Source organism: Anneissia japonica, unplaced genomic scaffold, assembly GCF_011630105.1.
Source record: "Anneissia japonica isolate Jap-2015-1 unplaced genomic scaffold, ASM1163010v1 scaffold3338_len356548_cov189, whole genome shotgun sequence".
In the NCBI taxonomy this organism is placed as follows: Eukaryota; Metazoa; Echinodermata; class Crinoidea; order Comatulida; family Comatulidae; genus Anneissia; species Anneissia japonica.
In genome coordinates, this window is record NW_022692763.1 from 198,898 (window position 1) to 224,812 (window position 25,915).

A 25,915-nucleotide genomic window follows, 5' to 3' on the forward strand; every position below is an offset into this window, starting at 1 on the left:
TTTTGCCGAGTTTGCCGAGTTAGCAACTCGGCATTCTCTTGTAACTCGTATGCTGAAAAAACCCCATAGTGGGAGAGGGTCTTAACTAACCAGTACCCTGTCATGATTCCTACAATTAATCCTAATTAATTATTCTGCATCAAAGTATCCTGGATAAACCCTAGATCTTTCTTTGGATCAGACTTTGAACCCTATTCTAGGAAATACCTGGATACACATTTAGGGATCCCATAATGTGACTTGAGATGGAAAGTAATCTGTTGAAAACTAAAAATGGGCCTTTTATGCTTACACAATTTTGCTAATAATACTTCGGGTACATTCAACAGTTTATTGCCTATTGTATAGTTTTGCCTATTTTTTCTTTATACGTTTTCAGAGTGATTTTGACCAGGCTTTCCAGTATTATTATCAGTCAACTCAGTTTGCTTCATCTCAGTTTGTACTACCGCACTTTGGTTTGGGGCAGATGTATATCTACAGAGGAGACTCCGAAAATGTAAGTACAAAAATTAGTTGTGTACTGAAGCCAATATCATTAATGAATTCTAGCCTGGTGGGTAGGATGGTCTGCTTGCGATCCCAGTTCTCTTGGGCTCAGCAACTTTACGATTATTCTCTAAATAAAATCATCTCACATTAACTGACCGCACTGCCACACAAAATATTTTGGTGTTGGGCTGGTGGGTTGTGAATGACCCTTTAATAGGCCCCCCCCTCCCAAAGACTTTTTGAAGCATTTTTTGAAGGACAAAACATCTACATTTGCAAAGCCAAAATAATTAGCAAGAAAAAAAAAGGTGTATTAAAAGATATGATACAGGGAGTCACATCCTTCCAGCGACAGTGGGTTTCTCCCGGGCAAAGATGCCAAATGAATAAATAATTATATGTATTTTTTGGTAATAGGCTGCTCAGTGCTTTGAGAAAGTGTTGAAAGCTCAGCCAGGCAACTATGAGACAATGAAGATTCTTGGCTCGCTGTATGCTTCCTCAAAGGATGAAGCAAAAAGGGAAATCGCCAAAGGCCATCTTCAGAAAGTTGTCGACCAGTTCCCAGACGATGTGGAAGCCTGGATTGAACTGGCACAGATTCTGGAGATTACGGATGTTCAGGTTCGATAAGTTTATTTCAAACATGGTGTGTCATATTTTAACTTAACTTTAGCTCCAATTTATCCCAGTAGCTTATACTAGATCCTGCCTAGGGAGCACCTACACCCAGTAATCATCATGTAAGCACTGCCATGAAATCCAGCTTTTGAGCTAATAATAATTAAATTGTTTAACAAAGGGCTACAAACATGCAGTATACAGTGTATTGAAATATTGATTGATTGTTCAATTTTAGTTAGTACAATTGTAATCTCTCCCTTGCTCCTGTAGGGTGCCCTGTCTGCATATGGAACAGCCACAAGGATTCTGAAGGAAAAGGTACAAGCCGATGTTCCCCCCGAGATTCTCAACAATGTAGGGGCCCTGCACTACCGACTGGGTAACCTTCAAGAATCAAAGGTGAGGAAAATGAGGTTTATTGATACATATATATATATTAGAGTAACAAAATTAATTAACAATGTTGTTAATAATTGTGATAATTATTAATAATGCTATATTCCCAGCGTTACTATGAAGCATCACTCGAGCGTTCACGAAGCGAGTCACCGCATGATGAGACATACTACAGCGCTATATCAGTAACAACCACCTACAACCTAGGCCGTCTTTACGAGGGAATGTGCCGTTATGATAAGGCAGAGAAGCACTACAAGACCATTCTTGGTGACCATCCTAATTACATTGACTGTAAGTAATGGCTTGACTCTTTTGTTTATGACTATTTTTTGGTTTGAAAGGTGTTCCCTTCAACAAACTAACAAGCTAAATGACCTATTCTCACTTTTAATTTCTTTACAGGCTACCTTAGATTAGGTTGTATTTCACGTGACCGAGGACAAATCTATGAAGCTTCTGATTGGTTCAAAGAGGCTCTGTCAATCAATCAGGTATGTGATTACCAAACAAAATGTACATCATATTTAATAATGTAACTTTTCTCCTAATAAACCACATCATTTTATTGGTATTATTAGGATGGTAATTTTATTGCCTTATTTTTATTCAGACAGTTTGATACATTTCAATTCAATTGAGAAAAATACCTGTCTATTCTGTGATTTTTTTTTTTCCAGAATTTCTCCTGGAAAATAATGGAGCTACCTATCTCCATTTAAGAGTGCGCAAAAAAAACCAAAAAAAACCCAAAAAACATATACACCTCCTCATTCTATTTTGTGTCGTCATTGTTATTAATTTATTGGAATTTGTTTTCTTTATTTAGGACCACCCTGATGCCTGGACTCTGATCGGCAACCTGCATTTAGCCAAGCAGGAGTGGGGACCTGGACAGAAGAAGTTTGAACGTATCATCAAGCAAACCTCAACACAGAATGATACGTATTCCCTGCTAGCATTGGGTAATGTCTGGTTACAAACCCTCTACCAACCAACAAGGGACAAAGAAAAGGTGTAATGAACTACACTTGATTCATCCTCATTTGATTATGAAAATATGAAAGTCTTGAGTATAATTATCTCACCAACAAATATTCCTAACATATTCTTATTTTAACTTTGAAAATGCACATATATAGATACATACACTCTTTTCATCTGTTTTAATTTGTATTTAAATTTTGATTGGCAGGAAAAACGACATCAGGACCGAGCATTGATGATGTACAAACAAGTATTACGATTGGATAAAAGGAATTTGTACGCAGCCAATGGCGTAGGGTCTATTCTGGCTATGAAGGGCTATATGAGAGAGGCCAGAGACATATTTTCACAGGTACAGAATAGAATTGTGGAATCAAAATATGGCAACTATTCATTGCTGTGAACAGAGTATAAAAAATACTTTAGCCTAGGTATTTTGATCAATGTTGTGATGAAGCAGTGTTTTAACTAGTCTTTGTTTTGATCCTTGTTTCAGGTTCGTGAAGCAACAGCAGATGTCAGTGATGTGTGGTTGAACTTGGCGCACATATATGTCGAACAGAGACAGTACATCAGTGCAATTCAAATGGTACGATATCTGAACAAATAATAAATGATAATTAGTATTCAACATTTTGAAGGAACCTTTCCAAAAAAGATCACATACATAAGAAGCACTTAAAAAAAAAAGAATCAAGTATTAGAATGCACAATCGAAACCAAGACAGATGTACAATAGTACACCTGCTGCTACCAACTCTGCCGCTGCCAGTGTGGCTGTCACAACATTTAAAAACACTACTACAAGTCAAATTGTATCTTTCCATATTCGCCATTTATATGGCATGATGTCAAACTATAGCTTTTTGAAATCTATTGTTTAATTCATAATTTCTTAATAATAGATAATGTTTATACTATTATACATTTTATACAGTAGATTAATTATGTTAATTAATTTTACTTCATAATTTATATATTTACATATTTTGTTATTTTAGTATGAGAACTGTATCAAGAAGTTTTACAAACATCATAACGTTGAGGTGTTATCGTACCTGGCCAGAGCTTATTTCAAGGCCGGTAAACTACGTGAATGCAAGTATGCTCTTCTCAAGGTAAGTACACTCCCTCTGCTCCCTCTCTGTTTGCCCTGGCCCTTCCCATAATTTATTTCCCCCTCTGTTATTTCATAATCTATACATTTCTTAACAAATAGAAAGCTCTATTTACTGTATTTACAAAAACCTATGCAGACACTGATTAATTGGATTCACATAACTGGCACGCACCATGTTCTAAATACTTCTTTTTCCTCGCCATCTGGGGAGTGTTCCTAGTCATCCAGCTCATTAATCATCACCAGGACCTCATTTCAAAATTAATCTCATCTAATAAGGAAAGACAAACATAAAATGTTGCCTATGCCAAAGCTGCAACACAATTTGAAAAATAAATAAAATTATTCACAGCTAATAATTAACTTTATCATAAGGCGAGCCTTTTTATTATTCCTTGTTTTGCGAACTTGGAGGATAAATAAAAATAAAATGTTATTGTTGAATGTAAAAAGTGTAGTAATTGGATGGTTTAATGCTTTAAATTTATATAAATAGGAAGAAATATACTTATTTTTGGAGATTTCAAGGCAGCGGTGGGCGTAATAAAAATAAAGAGAAACTTTTTTTTTTTCTGAAATTTACAGTTTTTCGCAGTGGTGGGTGCGCTAATTGGCCAAAAATAAAATTTAATTTTTATTCTAAATTATCAATATTGGAGGGCGGCCTAATCTGTAACATTATGTTTTCTAGGCCCGGCGTGTGTCACCTCACGACTCGGTTCTACTGTTCAACCTTGCTCTGGTGCTGCAGCGTATTGCTACTAGCGTATTGAAGCAGGAGAAGAGTAATCTGAAGACGGTGCTTAGCGCCGTCTCCGAGCTTGAGACGGCTCAGCGGTACTTCACATACCTGAGCAAAGCAGGGGATAGGATGAGGTTTGACCTCAACAAAGCTGCAGCTGAAGCTAGGTAAACAATTCAGAATAATATGCTAATAAAGTTATAAGGTCATCCTTGAGCCCTGTCCATATATAATCATGATGTGCCTATATATGGTCATGATGACATCACACCATGTCCATATATATGCGCATCATGACTATATATGGTCATGAACATCAGTTGAGATTTGCAGCATATGCCACATTTAGTACAAAACATATAATTATTATATTCAAGTCTTTTCAAGGCTTATTTTAATAACAATATTTATTTTTAAAAAAAATAAACGACGAACTCCAGAAAAATTGAGGTTGGTGAACAAGACTTTGACACAGAAAAATGAATAAAATGACGTATGAGAGAGTAATAACATGCATATAATATTAAGTTTTATTATTACGAGTGTACCCTGTTATTAGTGTTTGCACAATGTTTGTCCTGTTGGGATGAAATAAATATAGGGATGGAATAAATATAAGTATTGTATAGCATGATTCTGTAGTAGACTTATGATATGTGTTTGGAAATTCATGTTAGTACATGTAGCTTTCATTTGAAAATTAGAAAAATAAAATGAACAACTTTTCTAATTTTTTACTTGGATTTTCATATTAAAAAGAATGTAAATTACTGAAATCTAAATTGTTTTGACTTGTGTAACAATTCAATTTTCTTATTACTGACATATTTTGATAGCATGAAAGATGCTAACAAACCCTGCCACATTTATAATTAGAGCAAGCCTAATCTCTCTTTGACTTTGATGACTTAACTTTCTTGTTTACAGGCAATGCTCTGATCTCCTGAATCAAGCACAGTACCATGTAAGAAGAGCTCGTAAGCAGGACGAAGAAGAGAGATCCATCCGACAAAAACAGGAAGAGGAACGTTCAGCACTTCGCCAGAAACACCAAGAGGAAGAGGTAAGACTTCTCCATGTACATCACAGACAAGCTCAAAGGGTATAACCACTACAGAGGCAGCATAGCTCATTCAGCTAAACTGGTATTACTCACTAAACAATAAAAATCCCCGATTCATTTATCTTGATCCGTCAAGTATCGAAATGCACGCCATCGTGTTGGGATTCAATATTTCAACATTAATTATGTCATCGTCAGGAATGATAACATCTTGATTCATTCCTTGGTTTTAGCTGGAGGGTTGAACTGCATTGTTTACTGTGGCCCACAATCTTTTGGTAGAGGCTCTGAATCGCTTATAATTTGAGTAACCGTTGGCTCATGTGAGTCAAGCGTTTGGAGCAATTTAAAAGATCTTTATATGCGAGTTGAGTGGCCGAGTGGTAAGGCAGGGGGCGCCACTAACTACAGCCATAACATCGGTGCTGGTTTCAAGCTGCTCCTTGTTCATGATTCAGTTGCTAGAACCAAGTCTTTTCGGATAAGGACTTAAAATGGAAGTCAGTGTACACATCTGGCAATGTAAATGATCCATTACATCATTCGGAAGGGTTACTCTGATGCTATGGTTCAATTCAGCCCGTGTCACGGAATGATGTGAACATGTAGATCCTATAAACACCTCTTTACGGCCGTTAGGTAGTCACAGACTAGTCCATACACAATTCAGCACATTGATCTTACACAAGCTATGGGTTATTCTCCTACCTTCTATTATCCGAAAAAAAGAAGGGGATTGTCTTCTGGCATAATAGGCCTTCATCCATTTACTTTTTTCCCCTTAATTAGCTTGCTAAGCAACAAGCTGAGCAACAGAAGGCGCAAGAAATGTTGGAGAAGAGAGCGCAGTTTATTGAGAAGACCAAGAAACTGCTTATCCTTCCAGAGATCAAACCAGAAAAAAAAGGAAGAAAGGGAAAGGTAACTAATACATTATTAAATTATTTAAGCTTAAATTGATAATATACATCAGTCTTTTATAAAAAGTAACTCATTTTTATTTGCATGTTAAAGTTTGCAAAGGTATTCATGTGGTTTCGAATATTGATATATTCATGTAACAGAGATCAAAAGATGGAGAAATCTTCAGCGAAGGCAGTGAGAGTGAAAATGAAGAAAGGCCAAAACCAAAAAAGAAGAGAAGAAAGAAGAGTGATGATGAAGGTGATGGCCAAGAGAGGAAAGGCAAGAAAAGAAAAAGGTAAAATAATAAATTAATCAATTTTCATAAACCTTCTCATCGACTGCTAACTAGCAAACTACCTTAAAGTTACTCTGTGAGGTTTCCAAAATCGATTGAAATCCACAGCTATTGGACTATGTAAGGGTACTAGTTTAGCCAGTCATTTTCAAGATTCTAGGCAAGCCTACATGACTACAGGGTATCAAATCCTTTCTCCATAATCGGCCCTGCCCAGCCGTCCTCTACTTAGTTGTTGTCCAGCTACTACTAAATGTAAATGTACAAGGGAATGGATTTTTTGTAGGACCTGTGTTGCACTGGGGATGCAGGGAACAAGTTAAGTAACTTCAATGACTCGCATGCCTCTGATGTGGGGAAGTAATGTTTTTCAGCCATTGTGGCTAATACATTGCAAGGAAGTTAACAAAATTAATTTCGTTTTGCTAACAGACAAAGGAAGCGTGGAGAAGGATACGATGATGACGACGATGAAGAAGCGCCTCGTAAATCGCGCAAAGAGCGCAGAGCCCCAAAACCAAAAAAGAAGGAATCGGACCAACTGACTGCCGCGCAGCGTAGGAAGGTGAAATCAAAGGCTATGGTATCTTCCAGTGATTCTGAATCAGATGGCGAGAAACTCAAAATCGTTGAAGAAGAGTACAGGTATTTTTATTGGTATATTAATTACTAAGACACTAATTTTCCCTTCAGTTGTATAGAATAGATATGTGGTGTGTGTTATGTTTCAAAGTTGTAATTTTGACATTTCCTATTTTCTCTAATTCAGTGCCAGTGATGGAGAGCAAAAGAAAACTCCAGCACCACGTGGACGCATCCGCCGCAGACTTGCATCCGATTCCTCTGACAGCGATGAAAGTGGGGCCGACGAAAAACAGGCTAATGAATCAGGTGCTGATAACTCTGACGCTAATGACCAGAATCATGGATCGGATCAAGAGGAAGGTCAGGGGTCAGACCAAGCATCTGATGTGGAAGCCCAAGATTCCAACGAAGGGTCAGCTCAAGGGTCAGATGAAGAAAGGTCAGGTGGTGAAGAATCAAATGCCGGATCAGATAATGAAGAAGTGAAAGAAGCAGGGTCAGATGATGACGTTGAAAGAGATTCTGGTGAGGAACAAGCGTCAGGGGGCGAGGAACAAGCATCAGGGGGCGAGGAACAAGCATCAGGGGGCGAGGAACAAGCGTCAGGAGGTGAAGTATCAGGTGAAGATGCCAATCAGGAAGCCAGTGAAGCAGAACAATCAGCAGATGATAGTGATTAGATCATTGAAATAACTGAATTTTTAATGCTACAAGAGAATCACTAGCTGTATAGTGTACTGTCATAAAAGTGTCTAACTTTAGTTTTTTTCCATTTTCCTTTTTATATAAACTTTAGTATAAACCTGATACTGAAATTACATATGTCAATATTGTATTACTAAAAAACAAGCTAAAAATATTACCTGTGGGTAGTAAATATTGAGTATAATTCATATGAAACGGGTTTCATTTTAATCGGAAAGAAAACATATCTTGTAAGAGGGGTGGGGGAGTTGGATTTTGTTTATACATTGGCAGATCAATTATTGGTTGACATGACTGTTAAACAGATTCAGTTGTATCTACAAACTAAATAAATATTCTTGCACTTGTGTAGGCTTAATCAGTCAAGCATGGCAGTCAGCCAACACATGCAGATCCTTTTTGCTGTTCACTTGAGACAGTGGGTTCTGTATGCATATTGGACAGACTGTAATATTTTAACATAGGAGATAGAAAGCAATTTGAAATCTCAATTTGGTTGTGTCTTACGTGTATGTGGTTTACACTTGGAATGTAACAGCCTTAACGGATGAATGCAGGATTCTACCATAATGATTAGCAAATATATTTATTTGACGACTCCTCCCCAGGGTGTGGAAGTGTTCATATTAACATTAATATATGGTGAGAGACTTAGTAAAATGCTATGTGCTTCAAATCAAGCCAAAAGGCTGAAACACAGCAGGCAGGCTATTTGCCTCACCACCATTGGACTAAAAATATAAATTTGCCAATCTCTCCTAACCACTCTCAGACTTCTCAAGTTAGTAAAATGCATTTCAGTGACTGTCTACAGATTACCGTAGTAGCTAATAATTTGCCTCGAGTCCAAGATTTGGGTTGTCAAAGTTGCAGGTACACTAGAAAAAGGGCTGTGGAATTTCAATCGAACTGGACAGGATGAAGATTTATGGGTCTGTAAGGACAGTGTATCCAAAGGTTCTGATAGAAAAAATGTTGTCTTGGACATTCGACAATGTGTAAACCTATATATTTCTGGGTCTAGGAATAATGATGAATTTCCGTAGTATCTTCAAATTGTCTATTTCCGTAAACATCCATAATTAACCAAAAATTTCCATCTTATTATGTTCTATAGAACTTGAGAAGTATGCACTCTAAATCCAGTTAAATTTCCCATGCCTTTCAATCATTTTGTTAAGCCTTACTTGTACTGTATTTGATTTTTTTTTTCTTACTAAGTTTCCAAACCATGTTTCTGTATTGTAACATATTAATTGATAATAAATTTCACTGACCATGTGCTTCACTTATTGGATTTAAAATCTGTTACTTGCTTCCTTCCTAAACATGTATATTAAACAAGGTTTGAAATTTAACTCCTGTCACCCACGCAAGGTCATGACTTTCTCCAATTTTGATTACGCACAAAATAATCTACTGGTAAAATTGTATATACAAAAACATTAAAAAATACTCACAAATTTCATTTTTATTTAAAGCTTCTGAGCACAAAATATATATATTTATATACACACACAAATGCACTTTCCCCATTGTATTAGGGGAGTATTTGCTTGATTGAAGGCTGCATATAGAAAGTCACTATAAACAAATTATAACAATTGTGTGCACATCCATAATGCTTCAAAATATATGGCTTACAAAAGCTCACAAATACTTGCATACATTTTCCAACTCTTGCAATTTATATCTGTTATATATATATATATACAACTTAAAATGTCCTTCATAACCCCTCTTTGCAGTGGGGAATGAGGGGCTATAGCCACTTCCCCACCCATCAGAGAAAAGAGAAGGTTTGGTAGAGGAATAAAAATCAGCCCCTCTGTCAGGCAGATCCTGGTGCAATCATTGCCTCTTTGTTCATTTTATTTCAAATACAAAGAAAATAAAAATAAATAAATTGCCACTTACTGGCTTAAAAAGACACAGACAAAATAAGAACGGACACAAACAAGAAATATAAAACAATGACATACAAAGAAAAATGAAGTTAATAAAAAATTATTGCACAATAAAAAGTAACAATAGAAAAATTACCCAAGGTAATCAAATATAATTTTTCTAAATTTGTTAATAGAATTACTTAAAATATTAACTTCAGGATAAGTATTAACAATATCATTATAAAGTGTCTCATTACATGATGTGAACTTAGCACCTCTCTAAGGCTGCTGCAGTTGTCACGGACCATGCCCATATGCAATTCAGCTCAACGTGTTATTTTCTACCTCTTTATATGTTCAGAGGCCTTTCAACCAAATGTAATCTAAACCGACTTGCTTTATTTTTCATCACAGATTTCTCGACTAACCTGGACCATCATCGGGTGCAATGCAATTATGTCTAGAATGCTCATTATTCCATATCTGTAGATGCTTACTATGTATTTTTAATGTATCATAGTTACCAACCGTCTTGCATCGTGTGGGACAGTCCCGCATTTCAAAGTGATTTCAAATTCAAGGGAAAATGTATTTAAAATTAGAAGAAATTAGTATTATTAAAAAATATAAAAACGGTCATGCAGTAGGTTGAGTCATTAAAGAGTTTTTGTTATCTTGTTCAAGAATCAATTTATCGAGAAAATTTCTCTTTCCCGACCAAAACAACCCAGCCAACCATACACTTAGTAGAATCTAGTAGTCGTGTGCAATTTTGTGCGTTCATTGTCACAACCAACCGTTGATTATGTGATTGGAACTCAGGCCTCCAGGATTCCGCCCCAGCCTCCAAGGTTCCGCCCCAGCCTCCAGGGTTCAGCCCCTGACTCCTGGCACGGCCCCCCCCACCCAACTGGTGTAGTCACGCATTTCAAATATCTCAGATTGGTAACTATGATGTATACATTTTCAATACAGGTATTTCTTTTTCAATGTATATTTATATATTTTATTTATTACATCTCTTATACCTGGAATGAGCTACCAAACAATTGACGATTGCCAAAAATTTTTTTGCCACGAGCCAACTTGGTCTTAATCCTACTCTGGAAGTAGTTTCATGCCGTCACTGCATTTTTCTAAGGACCGTTCTTCCGGAAGTTATGAGCCCGTACCACATCTTTCTGTTATCTATAATTTTTTAGTTGTCAGTGTCACAGACAATTTTTGGCTATTCATCCCTGATGCAAAAAAACCTGCTTGCTTTCTTTTAAAGGCACCTTGGTAATATCTTTATAATGTCATAAAAATATACTGCTTTAGTAATGAATTCCTACATAAGGTTTTCTTTTTATTCATACATCAGGATATACTATGAACAGTCAGCTGGTCACAAGTGCTATATATCTTCTGTAATGAGCTAAAATATATCATTCCGTATTGGAATTGCATAATTATACAGATCTCTCCAATTAAAGACTCATCTAATTCAGGACCGCAGGCAGGATCTTTTTAATAGGGAGGTCATTTTGCGAGCGAAGCTGATAATTTTCAACAAATTTCATACCACAGTTATTTAAAAATCAATGGCTTGAAGAGCTGGCAAATAACATGCAATCCATACTATAGCTAGTAACTATAGCATTTAGGAACGTTTTTACTGAATTACAAGGGCATTAAAAAAAATAAGCTTTTGAATTTGGAGGTCTGAAACCCATAATTTGTGAATATTCTTTTTAAATTTCCATTCATTTGGGTGTTGTAGGGACCTGAAGAAATATTGTTTTTATGTCCTTTACATCTGTAGGCCTACAGATAAAATTGTTCATAATGGATCAATCTGCAATCATTGTAGCTAATCATTTCCAACAAATTTTGTACCACAGTTATTAAAAATCGACGGTTAGAAGAGCTGGCAAAAATTCAAAGCATACTATACTGTAGCATTTCACTGTAATTAGGAACGTTTTTAGTGAAATAATAGGTTTTAAAAAGTGGACATTTTAGAATTTGAGGGTCTTGGACAGGAGCCTGGAGAGGGATTTTGGGGGAGGGGAATCCCCCAGAAGCTTCAACAAAGTAGCATCTTGAGGGCCTTTACATAATTCATTTCTCAAACCCATTCGTGAATATTCGATTTAAATTTTCGTTAATTTGTATTTTTAGAGACGTGAAGAAATACCATACCGTTTTACGTCCTTCTGTAGGCCTATAGACAACCATTTTGTGAAATAATAGGTGAAAAGTGAACCCTTTTTTCCCCTTTTTTTTTGTGGGGAGCGGGGTGTGCAACCACACTTTCTGCACCCTTCTGCCTACAGGCCTGCAATTAAAGACCACTTTAAATTAACAATGTTTAATATCTTTCTCATTCTAATTAAGAAATCAAAGACCAATGGAAACCTAGGTCCCAGAAGTGGTCTTTAAATGGCGGGAAACCGGTATAGTATAGTTAAATACCCTATTCAAAATGAAAAATATAAATATCCTTGTCAATTTACACATGTATATTTAATACAATTCCCATATTTTTTGCATAGACCCTGAAATTACTGGTAATAAATTTTTAAGATTTTCAAAGTAAAATGTCTGTAAATCAGTGAAAATTGAATTGTTTCATTCTGTGTTTAAAATTGGAAGTTTCCTTTGAATTTTTGTGTTTTTTTCCCCCTCAAGATTTCATCTTTTATTATTAAAATGGCCAGGGCATCTCAGTTAGATCCACTGACCCTCCCAGTCCTGCATCAGCTTCTAACATGCTCATTATGAATGCCATCGCAGCTTCATCTTCACCCCCACCAATGTTCTCTCCTGTTTCCTTCCCCAACGGGCTCGGTGATGGAGCATTCGATGACAGTTCAAGAAGATTTTGTACCGAGCTATGTGATTGGTTTTGTCTCACTGGCGCACAACTCGCTGATGATTGATTAGCCTGCGTCATCCTACCGGATGATGCTATAAAACCTGTAAATATAAACATCATTCTTTTACTTAATTTATCACACACCCACATAAAATTCAAGTAAAATACGGGGCATGCCATGGCAAAACCACCATCAGTGAACAAAATAAGAAAAGTGATATTTTAAATAAATTCATGTTCTCCACATTATAAGCTTTAAAATGATATATGTGGCAAAGACAAGCCAAACCAGTCACTCGTCGCAAATCGTGTTACAGAGTAAATGGCCAAAACATGCTGGAATGTCAAATTTTTAAAAATCTATTTTATTGCTATTATTATTATTCATTATTTATTCATCTAATATTTTATTCATACTTGAATGCTTGCATTGTTACCGTGATACACGCTGCATAATCAAGGCTGCTTCAGATTGTGGTACTATGGGTTTTTTGTAAAAAAAAATGTTTTCATCCAGATTTTGAATTCTGTTAGCCTACAATTATTTTTCTACTTCGAGGTGGGTAAATATTATTTTTATTTTCTTAAATTTAATCTAAATTATATTAACACAAATGATGTTGCTAAACTGACCAATATTTTTTTTGGTCACGTGCATAACTTAACGTAGATTAATGCATTCTGGTTCCGTTAATTTTCGTTGTCAGTCAACGAAGTCTATTTTACGAACCAGTCGAATGAAAATAATACTCAAAATTTTAACGAAAATTTGTACTCAACGAAATGAACCAGTCGAATATTAGCCCATTGAATATAACGTTTATGATACGCATGGTGACATGATTAAACCAGTACAAACATTATACACTGTGTCTATTTTTATTGAGTAATTCAAGCTTGTGATGCTTCAGCATTGAATCCATCATCAGCCATATAATATAAAAAAGGGATAAGAAGCCATTAGATGTCAATCAAATACTCTAATTAGCACGGTGATGAAGTAATGAGTGTTTACAGATGTAAAGAGAATTATGTCGTGGACGTTTAAAATGTCGTGGACGTACAAACATTATACACTGTGTCTATTTTTATTGAGTAATTCAAACTTGTGATGCTTCAGCATTGAATCCATCATCAGCAATATAATATAAAAAAGGGATAAGAAGCCATTAGACGTCAATCAAATATTCTAATTAGTATGGTGTATGAAGTAATGAGTGTTTACAGATGTAAAGAGAATTATGTCGTGGACGTTTAAAATGTCGTGGACGTACAAACATTATACACTGTGTTTATTTTTATTGAGTAATTCAAACTTGTGATGCTTCAGCATTGAATCCATCATCAGCCATATAATATAAAAAAGGGATAAGAAGCCATTAGATGTCAATCAAATACTCTAATTAGTGTGGTGTATGAAATAATGAGTGTTTACAGATGTAAAGAGAATTATGTCGTGGACGTTTAATTCTTGAAGATTAAAGCAACAAGTCAGGCATTCACTGCATCGTACGATGGTCCAACTCTGCCGCCTATGCACGCTAGACGACACAACACCGTTTGCTGATTGCCATTGACTATCTGAACGGACTGTTAATAAAAACGATCCGATTTATGCAAGTCGTAGCATTGCATTATATATAGAATCTACCAACCGGCCGTAGTGAGTGCTCAGCTTATATTGTAGAATGAAAATAAGAATATTAACATTTTTTCAACTATAAATCTCAGTTTTTTGGGTTATGCTCACAAGCCATTATTCAGGGTCCCCAGTGAGAGTACCCCACACTTCCAGGTAAAATAGATTCTTATAATTCAATAAAATATTTCTGCTTCTTCCTACTTACCACACGAGTTCAATGATATATCCAAACTTGCTGAATCAGATGAGTATGTGAAAGATTGGGAGGACAAGATACTTGGACTTCTATGTATTGTGCTGTAATTCTTCAAGGAATTCTCTCCGAGACTTGACGTTTCACTTCTGTGCACAGGAAGCAATTAGAATTTTATTTCAGCAAAGAATAAATTATTCATGTTTATTGTTGAGAAGGGTTTTGATGGAGCGTTTATTAAAGGGAGGCGTTAAAGAAGTTTTAAATTTTTTTGGTGTAAAATGGATACGTATATGTAAGTTGAATAAATAATAGTGGATACGTATATGTTCAAATAAATGCCCTTAATTTCACTGTAAATCTGGAAATACAACACATAATTACCGTCAAAATATGTTATTGATTACCGTCAAAATATGTTATTGTGCAATCATAAAGACTTATTAATCCCAACTAGGATAGAAAAAATGTAATATTACTGAAGTAGTACATGAATAGAATGTGTTGAGAATGATGTTACTTCTGTTGTTTACAGTCATTTATTCGAAAAAAAATAAATGCCTCGGAGCCGTTTATTCCAAATGAGGCTCTAGAGGGGGAATTTGTTCAAGGTGGGGTTATTCCAAATGAGGCTCTAGAGAGGGCGTTTATTTGTGGGGGGCTCTAGAGGGGTTGTTTATTCAAGGGGTGGGTGTTTATTCAATGTAGGGCATTTATTCAAATAAATACGGTAAATAAGCTAGTAATACAGAGAATTTTTGCTTCCATTGAATGTATCCTAAAAATATGTTGAAAAATGAAAGAATAAATTATTAAATTACACCAAAATTTTTTCAAAATCCTCACTTTTCTAGTTCCATAACCTCATCCGCTATCATACGACCTATTTTTCCAGCACCTATCCTTGTTCCCACAGGAAGACCAAGAATTTCACTTGCTTCATTAACAGCTTCTATAATATTCAAAATAAACTATGATTATCAATGTGTGGCAAAGACAAGCCAAACCAGTCACTTGTCGCAAATCCTGTTTTCAGAGATAAAGGCCAAAACATGCTGGTATGTCAACATTTTAAAAATCTGTTTTATTGCCAAAACTAACCTTTAAATTATATTAGGCTATGCTGTTATTTTTTCCAATTTTCAATGTTAAAACAATAATTTTTAACGATTTTGGTGATGGTTTCTGCCTGAGAAATGCCTGAAAGCATAAACTTTGAAGGCTGATTTCTCAAATATTGTTCTTTAAACAGGCTTGCTCATGTTTTTGGTAGTGAAACAACTCTTTCTTGAATAAGGTCTATGAACTGTGGGTTCAGTGCTCACAATCCCTATTATGTGCACTTCAAAAAACCTACAATAGCCTTCGATAAGAGCAGGAGGTTACCCAGGTTTTTGTGGTTCAGTCCTTGACGCAGACTTGACAAAAGTTGCAACTGACATGGTGCAACCTTCGACATGTTTCCCACTTGCGAATATATTTCGCGCGAGTCGAAAGCGTCCGTTCATGCGTATGCGTATTCACATTTCTATCAGAGTTTTTCGCTTCAGCGAAATCGGTACTTTAAACTGTTTTCACTTTTGCGAAGCGAAAAAAAAGTGCGCAACCAATCAGAGCTCAGGAACCGAACCGACGCCTTTGATTCGCGCGAATAAATTTGCCTACTGGAAAACAGGTTTTAAAGAAGTAGCAAGATAGAGAAATGAGTTAGTAGGCCATAATCCAAATTATAACACATTACTTAATATAATAAACATAGTAAGCAAACACATGTGTATATATAAACACACACACACACACACTATCCTATAAACAAATACTGTTCTCAAAAACAAAAATTCCAAGGCTTACTCGTATCATTTAATGCTTTCTGTAGTTGAGATTTGGTGTTGTTACTTGATTGCTGTATATTAGTTTCTAAACTGAAAAAAGGGAAAAATATAGTTATATAATTTTATTTTTATAAGTTATAATTTTTTTAATGTCAGACATACAGAAATTAGTAGATGGAGAATTTTTTCCCTTCACTATTAAAACACACATCACATAGATTTATACATACTTGATGGTTGTATTAGTTGACACAATATATTCTATTTCTTTCGTCCACGGATTTCGAAAACAGAACATTCTGGAATGAAACTTGAGAAATTCTCCATTTTTCGCTTTGAATAGATATTCCACTTGCTGTGTCTCTTTACTCGTTAATACTGAAAAAAACCCCCAAAAAACAAAGAAAGAAAGATGAGAACATCCACCAGCTGCGGCTGTTTACTTGTTAATTCTGCACTTCAATTTTTTGGGCTTATTTGTCGTAATTTGACATTATATTTTTGTATTTTGTACACAAAATGGATATTGAATATCGAACATACTATGATAGACAATAAAGTTTCTTATCTTGTTAAAAAGGCACAGTTCCAAGTAGTACTGTACTTAAAAAGGCAATGGCTATCCCTAAACCAGTCTTAACATGAATTTCTAATTCTGATTGCATGTTATTTTCCCAATCCATCCAGAATTAAATTCATTTATGACTGGTGTAACAATATAGCCACTGCCTTATAAAACACATTAACTGTATTGGATGAACTCATGGGAATTAAATTTTAATAGATATTCAATTTACTGTACTCCTTAATACTGCAAGAATACTGCTGTGCATTTCACTTGTGTCCTTGAGCAAGGCACTTTATCTGCACTGCTTCTCTCCACCCAGGAGTATAAGTGGGTACCTGGTGGGGTTAGAATGCCAAATGTACTGATTAGCTGCAGCAAATATTGTGAAATACTCCCCAAGTGAGTGGAGTTTGTGTTCCATAGGTATTTACTGTAATCCAATGACTGGTGTAATGATAATGTAAAGTGCACAGATGTCTTATCATAATGTGCTATATCAATAAAAATATACAAGAAGAATGTTACATGACTGTTTTATCTGTACTAATCCTGTTGATTATAAGGAGACTGTAAACATGTCTTATGTGAGACAGAATTACATGCAAAATTCTTAGCTTGGAATGCACTCTTTCAAAATGTATTCCACAACACATTCATCTGTCAGCTAGGGATTTTTCGCTGTCTCATCTCATTAAGGTGTTAGTAAAAAAAAAAAACAAAAAAAACCCAGAAAAATAAGATGTTTGAGAACTTTATTTAAAATCAATGAATGAAGGACAAATATTTTATATAATCGGTATCTTTATTCAAAAGCTCCTTCATAATAAATACAATAGCAGCTAAAAGCTGAATTGGAGTATTTTGTACAAAAGGTAAACAAGAACCTTTTTAGGTTAAACTAATTTTTCGGTTAAACGGAATTTTAGGCTATACTAATACAATAATATTAATAATTATTATTACTACCAATAATAGTACTAATATTGATGAAGATAAAGTAAAAATAATGTGATAAATAATGTATGCAAGGTGTTCTATACACCTCGCATATGATTATCTAGAACGATTATTACGTTACCTTAATTGGTAACAGTTTGTTTTCACTAATTAATATTCATTCATTTCTTTGTATAAATACTCTTAGTTAAGAATGACAAAATTTTTCCTTCCGTTTATTTCGCCTTTCAGTTTTTACTGATGATGGGTGAGAGAGAACACCCGAAACATGTTTACAATTAAATCCTTAGTTCTTTTCTTAAAATGTGTTGTATTTTTCATCAATTTGCGTCCGTTTGGTTCCATCATTAAGGATTATAGTTCGGAAGACCTGCCAATTTGTTTGCTTAGGAAGTATGAGAAGATATCCCTACGCTTCATTAAAGCTGAATTGGATTATCATTTTTTACACAATTGTAAAACGTTCGGCGTTTTCCCAAAATTCAAATGTGATAAATATAATGATTATGTGGATGGTGATAATTACGATAAGAATATTAATAATGATGATAACAATGATAAATATGATGATGACAATGAGGATGATTATGATAAATCGCTAGTGGAGCGAATGGAGTCTCGCTTGGCTGGGGGCCTGCACCGGATATTTGATGAATTATGGCGAAATTTTATTTGATAGGCTTCGAGTTATACTATAATATGACTTTATGTAGGCTATGCTTTCTAATGTTGAAATCAGCTTCCAAAACCAAAACATTTTGAATAAAACAAGAAACAAAGAGTATGCAATGTAACCGTCTAATTTATTTTCAAATTCTCATTTTTAAAGGTGAAATTCAGAGTCTATATTTTGGACATTTTGCATGAAATCTGTCAACCACGTTGTCATGGTCGAGGTTGCTTCACCTATACGATGTATTCCAACCATCATGAGGCTATCTAAATGAGCATTTGTCATAACAGAACACAAATTATTTTAAATTAGTCTCATTGAATTATTATTATTATTATTATTATTGTTGTTATTGTTGTTGTTGTGATATAAAGTTAACACAAACAATATGGTGGCTAAACGAATATTACATGTAAATATTTTTTTTTATTTGTTTGTTCCCGACAAAATATATCGTCTTCCCCGACAGGGGCCCTATGCTTACCCTACTGGCGCCACCACTGACTAGAGGGTGTCCTTCAAAATAACGTAAAAGTTATTTGTATTGAACGTGTCTATAGACTGCATGTTTAAGATTAACTCTATTTGCATTCTAAGGGCGCCCATTATCTCATGGTAGTTTTTCGTCTTATTTCGTGCATGCAAAATATGGAGAGTCGGACCTCTTGCATTTCTATACGCTTATTTAAATTCTATTTTATACTCTTTGTTTATACCAAATGGTCTAATATGCATTTAATACAATCATTTTATAATAAATTAAAATTCTCAGTTCTAACATATAGTGCTATTTCTTTTAGATTAAGATGCATATTTTATTACCCACACCACCAGTCCTCAGTGAGTGTTCCTAGTCTTGCAGATTAACAAATTAATTTTATAAATCGCATCCTATAAACTACTTTTTTGTTGCTTATGTATTGTGAGCTTGATGCATGATATGTTAATACGATGTATGACATATACCACAATGTCCAAGACTGACCCGAAACATCAATCTTTTTCGTCAAAAAATTTTATGTTAAAGTTATAGAGTAAACGTCTGTTGATTCAAAAGTATAAGAATATACACCATATTCGCCAAATTTGAAATGAAAATGTCAGGGGTCACATTTCCGGGAGATTCGTTTAATGACATTAGGGGCGCTATATATTCCATGAGGAAAAAGTGTAGGTACATTTTTTTAGAGTAGGCACCTTTAGAAGCCCGAAAATGGCACTGTCAGACTGCAAAAAATAATTGGCAACCAAAGTTTAGTTTTTTACTGCATTTGCAGGAGATAAGTGAATTTCCAGGAGATTTTTGCTGTCTGCGGGAGTGTGGGAGACCATACTGATTTCCGGGAGACTCCTGGGAGTTCCGGGAAACTTGGGCCCTCTGAAATGTATGCATGTTTTCACTATTACATTCATTATTTTCTGAATTTGTTATGAAAGCTCTATAAACCTGATTTCCCTATAGTAACTTCTCCCAACTTGGGATACAAATTATACACTGATTAGCAAATCTGGAAGATCGTCAAAGTTCCTGATTTAGCAAAATTATTTTGCCAAAAGGATTTAGGCAGAGGAGAAAATGTAAACAAAATTTTCCTAACAAATACATAAATGCAGACGTGTAAAGTAACATAGATTGACCTTTAGTCCTTGAATGAGATTATAACATGGTTGAATAAACAATACTAGAAAGAATGCTAAAGTTGCAAAGTAAACAATTTGGGACTGAACTTTCTTTCTCATGGCATGGAATGGTAACAGGAGAAAACATAGGCTTCTGATATGAGCATGAGTATTTTGCAGAAACTAGCGTTTTACTGGTACAGTACTGTGTAGTTTGTTGACAATGCTACATTGACAACAAACACATTCCATTTTACAGAAAACTTCCAGTACCGCAGCATACAGTATATCTGCATAAGTGCTATATACTCAAAAAAACCAAGCATCCCAAATAATCATTGGCAAAACAAGGTAGAATGAACTCTCACCTAAACCAGTAAACACAAGAATGGACACTTGATAGAATGCATACCTCCGCCAGACCACTTTCTGTGACCTTGAATTTTGACCTTTTCATCTCCAAAATATAATTCTTTCTTCCTTGCAAACCAATATGTACAATTCTACTCAATTTTATGATCATACATTCAATAGTTTTTGCATAATCCTCCTCAAAACAAACATAAGGACAGAAAAAAAGAGGTGCATTCATAACCTCTGTAAACGGAGTAATAAATAAAAAACCTATTGCGAGATCAGATAACGACAATAGATAAATTACCAGCTGCACAATGCCACTACCCTAGACTAGAACACACAAACTTTTAGATTGAAAGCCTACAGAAGTCTTACAGCTGTGCCTACTACTACGTAATTAACAACCTTCAGATTCTAATAAAGCATTTCTGACTAATCTTCTCAATTTATTTTCAAATTATGAGAGGAACTGCGGAATATGGCGGCTTAGTGTCCCATCAACTAGGATTGTTTGTGTATTTCATTACACTAAAAATCCACAACTTCAAAACTGATACTAAAAGAAAAACATCAAATTATTTATTATCATCTAAAAAAACATGAATTAAAAAAGAGTAAATTTTGTTTTGTTATAAATCATAAACCTAAAGAAAGCACTAATAAGAATTAGTTGTGTAGAGAGCTATATAAAAATCTAACACATTATATTATAATTATTATCATTAAACATTATCACTATTATTACTATTTTTATATTATATTATTATAATAATAACTATTATTACTATTATTATTGAATTACTATATATCATTGTTGTATTAAGTAATTTTTATAATCTTTTGCAAATGTTGATGTTCTAGTTTATTATTAGGCATAAATTTAATTCGTTTGATGTCCTGTATTTTTCTTCTGCTTGTATTGCAAATTCAGATAATTTTCAACAACTTAATTTCAACATTTCTATGTTGCCTTCTGAGTGTTTTTTATACCAAAAAATGAAAATGAAACAAAAATTATTATTATGAACATATTTTTATTTAATAATCTGTATTTTCCAGCAAATTCTTTTATTTTTAATTATAAATTATATTATGTCTTTCAAATTTACAAGTAATTTCTAAATAAATTTTATATAGTAAGAGGCAGCAGTTTAGAGTTGACTGTGTCACAATTATTGATCAACACACAAGCTACAGTCTCCATAAATATATACACATGTCTGTAACAGGCTACTGGTCTCTATTAATCATGCACACACTACAGACTGTGGCTATCCATTTATATTACCTTAAATACACACACAATATATGTACAGATATAGTTTATAGTGTATTTATTCAAATAAACGCCTCGCTTTCAATAAACACCCCCTTGAATAAACGCCTTCCTCAAATGAACAGCCTGAGGCATTAATTTTTTTCCTCCGATAAACACACTCCCCCCCACCCAAAACAAAAAATAAAATAAACAAATCTAATGGAAGCAACATCATTCTTATTACATTCTCACCACATTCTATTAATATTCTACTCCATTAGAATTACATTTTTTCAAACCTGGTTGGGATCAGTAGGTCTTCATGATCATGCAATAACACATTTTGACGTATGTGTAATTTATGTGTTGCAGTTCCACAGGGCATTTATTTGAGTATATACATATCCATTTTACACACACAAAAAAATAAAAACCTCCCTCGAATAAATGTCCCCTTGGAAAAAATTCCCTCTCAAGAACCCTTCTCAACAATAAACGCCCTGTGGCATTTATTCAAATAAATATGGTACATATATAAGTATACAGGTAAAATTTTATATTTTGAGATGTAGCTTTTATTTTCTAGAAATAAGTGTTTATTTGAATGAGAATGGTTGACTGCATAGGCAAATTCAATATTACATCAAAGAGACAGCTGGTGAACAAGATATATAATCTTCCTAAGTTTCCCATGGACAAAAAGATTTATGTCCCAATGATTTCATTTAGCAAATCTTGCACCTTGTTGAAGCATCTTCGATATATATATATATATATATATACTGTTGCTGTGACAGCGAGAGGTTACAGATTCAAATCCTGCCAGAAACACCTTTTTTCATACAACTGAAAAAAAAACAGGAACTTTCATTGAAGGGCATTGCTTGATACGAACATGACATCATATGTTCATATTTGAGCACTTTTTTAAATTATTTTTCTAATTAATTGCATATAAGGGTATTTTTAGGACCTGATCATGCGCTCTCAAAAAAGACTAAGAGAATAGACACAGCTCATTCACCTTCATAAGTTGAACTAGAGAAGCCTTCACTTAGTCTTTTTGGAGTGTGCAGGATTTTACAATCTCGTACCTGATTTATGGAATTCCGCCATTTTTGGTATGTCGTCAATGTGATAATATTCATAAACAGATGTTCCAACAAACTCTTGAGGAAGATATCCGAGAATTATTGTTACTCTACATGGAGGCAAAACAAAATTATATGCAAATTAATTCACTCAACATAAACAAGATCTGAATGAATGCAGAACTGGTCAAGCATTATGTACTAGCTTCAATCAATTTTAATGAAATTAAAATTAATACAGTATTATTTAAATAATTCAATATTAAAAACAATACTAACGGAACTAAAATGAAAATAAAACGAAAAATTCTAAGTTTAGATTAATTATCAAATTTTTTTTTTACAAAATTTAAATTTTTTCGTGGAGAAAAGTAAAATTTTATTCCTATTCAAAATCACAATTTTTGGTGGTCATATTGTGATAAACAAAGTATAAAAAAGTCTAGCCTAAGTGCAAGGTAATGCACGGTGATTATATGGGTTATTTGATTGTGGGCAATATAATTTCCCAATCATGACTTTGCTGATCCAATTCAACACATTAAAATTGAAAAAGACAATAACAATAATTTATGACTCTTGATTAACCTTTAGCGCACATGCAATAAATTTTCAAGAAAGCAAATTGGGAATAATCAAACAATGTTTTTCCACGCTAACTTCACATTCATTTGTTCTTATTTACAAAGCTTTCATTAGACGTGAGTATCTTAATTTCTACTGAGCCCTGTATTTAAAAAGCATGTCACAGTAATTGAAAATGTGCTGCGTAGAGCAATAAGACTTATCACTGTTTTATGTGATATAGAATATTAAGAATGTGTTTGTATACTTCCCTTCCTTCAATTATCGTCATATTAGAGATGATTGCATCCAGAGTGTTCAACTATGGATTCAAAGACCTTTTTGAAGAATGTTTTTCTTACATATCTCTATTAGTGACGCAATATTACAGCCTCCAAATTTGGCTCACTATATTCAGTTACACATGACATGCTTTTTCTGTATTTCAATATTCTGAGTAAACTCATTACCAAATTATGTTGCAATAGAAAAAAAATCAATTTATTAATTTATAAAGTCTATACTTGCAAAAGCTCAACACTAAACATTAACCTTTGTCCAGAATATCTAATTTTATTTGACAAACACTAATGTATCAGGGGCAGATTTGGGCAAGCTTTCGAAATGGGCGACGCGGGGAGCTGCGACGGGGAATTCAGTCAACCGTGAACGTGGTACTATGCACTTCCCGTCTGACCATCAAAGCTGTTTCGATTTACAGGATGACGCGCTCCCTCGTATTGCGTGATCAATTATGCAGGCGCCCCCAGCGAGCGTGTATTTACGAAACTCGCGTTGTCGTAGTCAACACAACGCTAAATCGCTTGTAGCCTGTTGTCAAATCCATACAACGAACGACTTCCCCATGTATTCGCATGGGCAGTACGGTTTCACGGTCCACTGCCCGTCGTAGAACGCTGCGTCATCCAAATCGAAAGCTGCTTATTTTCTCGGGGGAAGCCCTGGACCCCCAGGGTAAGCCCTGGACCCCCAGGGTAGTGTTGTCTTGGTCGGCTCCACTTTTGAGCCCCCCTTTTGGACATCCCTGGATCCACTCCTGTGTATGCCCAAATATAGTCATGATGTGTCTATATATGACATCACATCATGACCATATTTAGGCATGTCACATGTTTTTGTCAAATTAAAATTAAAGTCTGGATTATGACAGCTTATGCACAAGGTGCTCATAAGCATTCTGCTTTGAGTCACTCTATCATGTAAGCAAATATTAAAGTAAATATATTAATCAGCTGCCGTACCTTTGGTCAGCAAATGTCAATTTCCCGTCCGCAGCCAAACGTGATACATATTCTAACGGCACGACTTGAATGCTACATTCATTGTTATCTACAGCTATATCTTTACTGTTACTTTTTTGATTACCCAAGATTGGCTGCAACAGAAAAGAGTATGTAAGTGTTATTGTTCTGCAATCAAAGAAAGTTGTATATGTAGAAACTGTAGCATTAGTATAAGAGTATCTGCAGATTTCATAATTTAATTAATTTAGAGTAGTAGAATAACTTTAGAGAAGTAAATGACAAAATAAGCACTTTCCGCTTTATTAATCTTTTGGAGGCTTCAACATTAAGAGTTTATTGAACAAAGGTGGTTATTCAAGAGAGGCGCTTATTACTAAACTAAATTTTATAAAATGGTACTATGTCAGCAGGGAGACAGGAGGTGAGAGGGCGAGGGCGAGGACCCACCCGTCGGTGATATTTAATGATACCAAACAGTGTAGAATTCGATTAAGCACTGTGGCATAAATTGAAAATAGAAAGTATTGAATACATGCCAGTGCACATATTTGAGAGCGACGGTTAACAGAAAAAAAAATCATATTTGGTGCAGAGCCTATTTGAGAGCTGGTGCTATTCGGGAAAGGCACTTGGTTAATTATTGTAGTCGGATGAGCATTAACAGCAGTAGCAGTAGTAGCATATAGTTTGCCTTACAGATAGCTGTAGTTGAGTAGCAGTAGCAATTGTTGTAGTATGCAACAACAGAATAGAAGTAGCAGAAAATTATTAGCTTCTACGACATTATCGGGCCCTATGCTTTCCTAGAACCCCCACTGATGGTGCCACTAGTAGTAAGTAGAAGTAGCAGCAGCTTGGCTTACAGTATATCAGGTAGTAGTAGTAATAGTAGTTTAAAGTGCTACACAATCAGCACACAAATTTTACCTGTAATCTGCCTATTGCAACCAAACATGTTAAATTACAGTTGCCATTATCCATTTCATTATCTTTGAAGTTTTCTACTTTGGATGACGGCCAACTCTTTAGGTACCCTGTACAATGCACTGTTACATAGTTCTTACGTTCTAAAATAAAAGAAAAAAACAATAAAATCACAGATATTGGTGCAAGTTTGTAGGTATTCATGTCATCAATATGAAATTATAAATTTATTGATTTAAAAAAAAAACTTATTTGATCCGAACACTGACAGCACATGTTGCAATACAACTTTATGACATATGTATAT

At 34.7% G+C, this 25,915-nt stretch overlaps 2 protein-coding genes across 2 annotated transcripts in view; one reads left to right on the forward strand and one right to left on the reverse strand.

The window, feature by feature from the left end:
* Positions 1 to 9,203, forward strand: part of LOC117100403 (RNA polymerase-associated protein CTR9 homolog) — a 13,009-nt gene extending 3,806 nt beyond the window's left edge. Inside the window, exons 8-22 of the mRNA XM_033240079.1 lie at positions 380 to 499; positions 910 to 1,116; positions 1,387 to 1,515; positions 1,623 to 1,806; positions 1,918 to 2,006; positions 2,342 to 2,527; positions 2,708 to 2,851; positions 2,996 to 3,088; positions 3,501 to 3,617; positions 4,311 to 4,528; positions 5,289 to 5,424; positions 6,214 to 6,345; positions 6,489 to 6,625; positions 7,058 to 7,270; positions 7,395 to 9,203. Coding sequence (XP_033095970.1) covers positions 380 to 499; positions 910 to 1,116; positions 1,387 to 1,515; positions 1,623 to 1,806; positions 1,918 to 2,006; positions 2,342 to 2,527; positions 2,708 to 2,851; positions 2,996 to 3,088; positions 3,501 to 3,617; positions 4,311 to 4,528; positions 5,289 to 5,424; positions 6,214 to 6,345; positions 6,489 to 6,625; positions 7,058 to 7,270; positions 7,395 to 7,890 — 2,601 coding nt within the window. The 3' untranslated portion in view covers positions 7,891 to 9,203. The remainder of the gene's footprint in view (positions 1 to 379; positions 500 to 909; positions 1,117 to 1,386; positions 1,516 to 1,622; positions 1,807 to 1,917; positions 2,007 to 2,341; positions 2,528 to 2,707; positions 2,852 to 2,995; positions 3,089 to 3,500; positions 3,618 to 4,310; positions 4,529 to 5,288; positions 5,425 to 6,213; positions 6,346 to 6,488; positions 6,626 to 7,057; positions 7,271 to 7,394) is intronic.
* A 165-nt stretch (positions 9,204 to 9,368) lies between these two features.
* Positions 9,369 to 25,915, reverse strand: part of LOC117100405 (protein cycle-like) — a 60,407-nt gene continuing 43,860 nt past the window's right edge. The window contains exons 9-16 of the mRNA XM_033240080.1: positions 25,612 to 25,751; positions 24,682 to 24,815; positions 22,859 to 22,965; positions 16,562 to 16,709; positions 16,351 to 16,421; positions 15,346 to 15,451; positions 14,512 to 14,648; positions 9,369 to 12,765 (exon numbers count right to left, since the gene is read on the reverse strand). Coding sequence (XP_033095971.1) covers positions 12,494 to 12,765; positions 14,512 to 14,648; positions 15,346 to 15,451; positions 16,351 to 16,421; positions 16,562 to 16,709; positions 22,859 to 22,965; positions 24,682 to 24,815; positions 25,612 to 25,751 — 1,115 coding nt within the window. The 3' untranslated portion in view covers positions 9,369 to 12,493. The remainder of the gene's footprint in view (positions 12,766 to 14,511; positions 14,649 to 15,345; positions 15,452 to 16,350; positions 16,422 to 16,561; positions 16,710 to 22,858; positions 22,966 to 24,681; positions 24,816 to 25,611; positions 25,752 to 25,915) is intronic.